The sequence below is a fragment of the Cariama cristata genome, unplaced genomic scaffold (assembly GCF_000690535.1).
Source record: "Cariama cristata isolate BGI_N322 unplaced genomic scaffold, ASM69053v1 scaffold323, whole genome shotgun sequence".
Classification (NCBI taxonomy): Eukaryota; Metazoa; Chordata; class Aves; order Cariamiformes; family Cariamidae; genus Cariama; species Cariama cristata.
In genome coordinates this window covers 4182-9715 of record NW_009608685.1, presented here as the reverse complement: position 1 = coordinate 9715, position 5534 = coordinate 4182, and the positions used below count along the sequence as shown (strand labels likewise).

The 5534-nt window shown below is 40.8% G+C and overlaps 1 protein-coding gene across 1 annotated transcript; it reads right to left on the bottom strand.

The window, feature by feature from the left end:
* Positions 1-1488: 1488 nt before the first annotated feature.
* LOC104159329 (carbohydrate sulfotransferase 9-like) lies at positions 1489-2280 on the bottom strand. The gene is made up of 2 exons (XM_009697211.1): positions 2176-2280; positions 1489-1560 (listed from the first exon to the last, which is right to left on the bottom strand). The coding sequence occupies exons 1-2, from the start codon at positions 2278-2280 to the stop codon at positions 1489-1491; spliced, it is 177 nt and encodes a 58-aa protein (XP_009695513.1).
* Between the last annotated feature and the right edge of the window lie 3254 nt (positions 2281-5534).

Below are 5534 nucleotides of genomic sequence, written 5' to 3'. Positions count from 1 at the left end.
GGGGAGAGTGCAAAATGCCCATAACTAAACTAATGTATATTGTGAATATGCAAAGATGTTTTATTTTGTATTAACTCTTACGCAGCGTACGGGGGGAACATTAGAGAATTAAGTTGCAGAAGGTTTAGAGGAGATACAGGTGTTTGAAATAAAAAAAGAATGGCTCTTTATATGTTAAATTGGAAGAAGAATAGGCAAGAGCAGACACCAAAGAATGATTTTTCAACATGCCCTTTCCGACGTGCATGACCTAGCAACTGCAGAGAATGCCAAAATTATTTTTTTTAGGACCTTGCTGAAGTGCTGTCACCACAGCAGTCCGCTGAGATAAAAGGGCACTCAAAACTGCAGTCACACTCTAAGCCCACTCACTATTCTGTTCTCCGATAGTTTCCATTTTATTACAGAAATGTTTCCCCATGGAAATGACTGATGTGTACAAGGAGAAGCCTGTCTCCTGAAGAAGATTATGGCAATACATCAAAGAAAACCCCAAAGAAAGCATCTGGTTGCCCAAAAAAATACATTATGTTCTAATTCCTCCTTTATTTTCTTTTTTCCCTTTCCTTTTTAATGGTAGATAGATACAGACAAACGAAAGGAGTGAAAAAACCACAGTGAGAAATAGCAACAGGGAGCACTGCAAGGAGAAGAAAGGTTAATTACAGCACAAGAAAAGATGCAAGGAATGTGAAGAATGTCAGCAAGTAAATAAATCAATAATCTACAGTCATGATCTACATTCCTGAACTACCTTGAAAGCAAGGATATCTGCCCTTAACATTCCTGACAACAGTAGAGATTTTCAAGGAAGACTCCGCAGGCAGCGCGCTCTGGTTCTGCCAGCACCCTTGTGTCGACAGCTGATTACAAGGGAACATTTCCGAAGGGAATCTGTAATACCTCTTTTAACAGTTTTATTAATATAAGCTTGTAAATACCTTAGACCAGCCCAGAAACATTAACAAACTGATGTTGTGATCATTGCACTTCGTCAGAAAAAACCTCAAGGTCGTTGTCAAACACTTGCAGGAATCACGCACTAGATTGCCCCCTCACCACTGCTCTCCAAAACATACCAGAGCCTAGCAGCTCTTACGGAATGAAAGCACAGATCAATAAAGCCGGAAGACTAATGTGGTTTTACAGATGTATTTCTTCACAATGGTATCAGCATACTCGAAAGTAAGAGTTTTACAGAGGAAATGGAAGCTGAGCAACAGAGACAAGAGGACATAAGTCAGGACTTCTTAATAAGTTGAGAACATTCCGTGTTGTTAATGGGGGAAAGCTAAAAAAAAAAAGGCAGTAAAAAAAAAATCCCCAAACAAAACAAGTATACAACTAAAATCAAAGATATGCCATCAAGTAACATGGCACTACAGAAGTGAATGTGCAGAGCAAAACAGTGGGTGTTAAGGACCTTGCTGCCATCCACCCTACACACATTTCAGGGGGAATTTACTTCAGACTAACTCTAGACTGGTGCTACTGAGCATCCACTGTAGGCTGAGGTACATAGCCTGGTTTAGTTTCATCCATGAAGGAATCTAGATCAACCTGTGGTGCAAACCAAAATATCATAAACAGAGAACAACAAAAACTCAACTCAGAAGTGCAGTCCTGAGCTAATGCTAACACAGATTCACCCGAAGTTGCAACATGACTCTGATGCTATATATAAAACCATCTTGTAAGTCCAGTATCTAGCTCCCTCTCAGACAAACAAAAAAGGAATAGGATAATTCCACATGACTACTGTTACTTAGAAGACCATTCTTGCCTACAAGACTTAGCAGTAATTCTCCAAAAATTGCTTTGCCACACAAAATATAATGTACAAAACCCACAGGAAATCATCATACAGAATTATTTCTAAACTGGACTTGCTTGGCTTCATGCATACAGAATATGCTTTTGCAACACTTGCTTTTGCAAATGAAGCCGATACAATACGATTAGGTAGCTGGGGGGCATCTTTTCATGTGACTTAAGAAATTTCTTAAAGCTTATGAAGTGTAGCAATTAAAACAAGTCTGTTTTCAATGCCATTCTACTGCAAAATGAGGGGAGTGCCCCCAACTGTCCACATGTATTCAACTGACTTTACAGTCATCTTTTAAGTAACGGATGCAATTACATTAAAAAAAAAAAAAAAGAAGAGAGAAAACCTACTGTACCTGTATGTTGTTCTTCAATCCAAGCTTGTAGATACATGAAGAGGAGTAGACCAGCTACTCCAAACATCAGCACAGACACAAAGACTTGTCTTAGGTTCATGACCCTATCAGGGGGCTACTTTTCAGCTTTCAGAAGGACTCATGGCTCACTTTTCTGAAGTTCTCAGTGTGCCTCCATCTTCTTCAGTATCTTTCCCTGAGACACCGACCTGGAATAACAAGAGATGGAGCTAGTTCTCATGATACATTTTGATTCCTCACCAGAGACTGTGTAAACAGCCTACTATATACAAGCTGGAGCTCTTACAAGCTATTACTTTCAATACTTAGATTTCTGTTCACAATCTCAACGATCTTTCTACCCCTGGATGAGTTCCAAGCAGAAGTGTTTCTCAATATGGCTGCAGAGACCACTCCACCTCCACACCGCTGAACATCACCTGCTGCCGTAACGGAGGGAGGTAACACCCCAAACGAGATGCCCCAGTGTCACACCTGTACACCACTGCCCACCATCCATCACAGTTGAGAAGCTACGGCAGCAGCTGGAGGCCCCCCCTGAGGTGGCCAGGTTGCACCCCGTGGGTGCCAACCTCCTCTGATGAGCAACCCAGCGCCTCTGCTTCTGGACCGCGCGACCCTGGGTGCCCGAGGAAGGACGATGCCTGCAGTCACCCTCACAACACAACAGCTCCACTCGCAGTCCCTCAGCATCGGTCCAGCCTATGCTTCGGAAGTCATGCTCTGGCGTTTACCCTCAAACATGAATCCAAGTTGAGTTTTGCAGGGTTAGGGAACGTCACCATAAGATGGTATCAGTGACACAGCAGAAAGGGCATTAATGGATCATCTTCTGACTCAGCTATTTTGCAACATGGGAAGGACTTGTCAAGAACCCAATTCTTGCCACTAAGTTCAATGGGAACGAGATCAAATGTAAAACCTTAACAAAAAGATTACTTTCTTGCACAGCAGAGGACCCAGAAAAAGGGAGTAATTTACCTGATATCCTGCACCTGCCACAAAGGGGCCCTAAAATTTTATAACAGAACATAGACGACACTGTGGATCATAAAAAAGCCAACTCCTTAACCTGAATCAGAATGCGTTCGCTTTGAAAGCACATTACTAGAAGCTGAAGAGCAGCTGTTGAAACTGGGTTGCACAGCAAAAAAAAAAGTGTTAAAATTCAACACAATGGACACCCTTGTAAGCACATACCTGACAGAAGTGTCTGGTAAACTGCCGCAAAGAATGCAAAGAAAAACTCTAGCTTTTAAAGGAAGACAGCCTACTAAAAAATATTTGAAAGGGAAATGTGATAAAAGAACAGAGCTAAAGTACATATGCATCCAAATCAACAGAAAAAGAAAATGCAGGCATGTAACAGTCATTCTGAAACGTACAAGTACTGCATGTTCTGCAAGTTTGTATTTTTAAATAACTCAGCACTGTTACATCTCTAATTGCCGAGTTTCTAAAAATACACATACACATAAGGCTTAGCAGGAACTCCCATTAAAATAGCTGTTGAATGAACAAAGTAACTATGTCAGAAAGACACAAAAGATTTCATGAACAACAAAACTGTGTTCAGAACTTTACAGAATTTTTTTCCAATTCTGTGCCATTAAAACTATACACGTCTCTGAAGCACAAACTTGCCTGCAGAAAGTGTAAACCAGAGTTTAAATATTAATCATTTTATATGTAATTGTTCTGTAGAGGCTGGATAGCTAGACATTAACAGAATGTAAATGTTCTGTCTGAAGTCTTTTTTTGTATGGGTCATGAAGTATCTGGTTCGAATCTGGAATATGGAAGGAAGGCAAGTAAATGCTTTATTCCATCTAGTTCTTTCCGCTTTGATTCTGCAGAGATGGAATTTCCTACACGTTATATACATGCACCTGTTTGCAGCTATCATGATGATGCACAGGATTGAAAGAAAGCAGTGAAGGGTGGACAAAACCCAAAGAAAATGCTTGGGGAATTCTCTGTGAAATGCCTTTTGCAAGGGTGTGGGTAGTGGAGCCTCCTTTCAGCCAGCTCTTCATTAGCTGTTATCACTTGGACCTTTTCCTGCAGTGCCCTCAGCATTCTCAGACATCCAGCATTCTCAGACATCCAGCCTTCCTTATCTACGCTAAAAGGTTTACTTAGGTCTTTGCACCTAACTTCAGTCCTGCAGCAAATGCACTGTTTGCACGTCTTCAGAAATGACTCTGCTTATGCTGGGAAGGTTCTGTCTCATCAGCAATGCTTCAAGAACCATTAGTCAAAGGACCAACAAATACAAACCTCTTCTGTTTTCAGCGAGACAAAAGCTGTGTTGTTCATGTAACAGGACATGGACAGTATCTGGATTAGAAAAAAAAAAAAAAGTGTGAAATAAGTAAGACATGAAGGTCTGAATGAGTATCTTTGAAAGAAATTAATTAAATTGCAGGTACTAGAAAGCAGGAATCAGTTTCTTTTGGAAAAGTTATTTGGGATTCATAACTTTCTCGCTTATAATAAGAAAAGCAAGCAACCCAGACATATACAATGAATAGTGGCACACTTCCAAATAAACCCACTTTTGTGGTTTTGTCACTTGTTTCCATCTCTGAACTCTTGCATTTTCAGCCTGCCTTTCTGGAAATCAGCGTCCTTCAGTGGGCAAGAAAAGCTTTCTCAGGCCACATGGATGATGCTGAAATCAAAGTATTTCACACTACATCTCCCCAAACATTTGCAACACGTGGAGGTTGGCACTGCTGCTCTCTCCAGCCACTTGATCTCATCATCCCTGACTGCCCAGCTCTTGCCACCACCGTGAGGGCTTACACACCTGCACAGTAACATTCAGAAAGCTCATCCAGCTAAAAACTGCTCCAGAATCCAGATTTTGCTGCCAAAGAAAGTCAGGAAACACTGGTTTAATCAAACTACAGCCTACAAAGGATTTACCCAAGGAATAGTGCCGATGGTTTTTCTTTTAACAATACCAGCCATCGCACGCACCCATGACACACGATGGCATAGCACATACAGCTGACCTTGCCCAAACACCATCATGGTTGCGTGCAGCACCACCTACAAGCCCTGCATCATCCCCTTTCAGATGCACTGTAAAATCAGGAGCACTTCCAATCAATTTAATCTGTGAATAAGAAAACATCATTTTCTACCAAGGTACTTTCAGTTTTAAGTTGATAGATGTTCCTGAAAGGAAACAGCAGTTCAAGGTGCTTTTTTTTTTTAAAAAAAAAAAAAAACCAACATAAAAACCTACCAAACACACCCTAAAGCCAATTTACTCCACTGTCACAGTCACTACAATTTAATTTAATTTATATGAAACTGTACTCT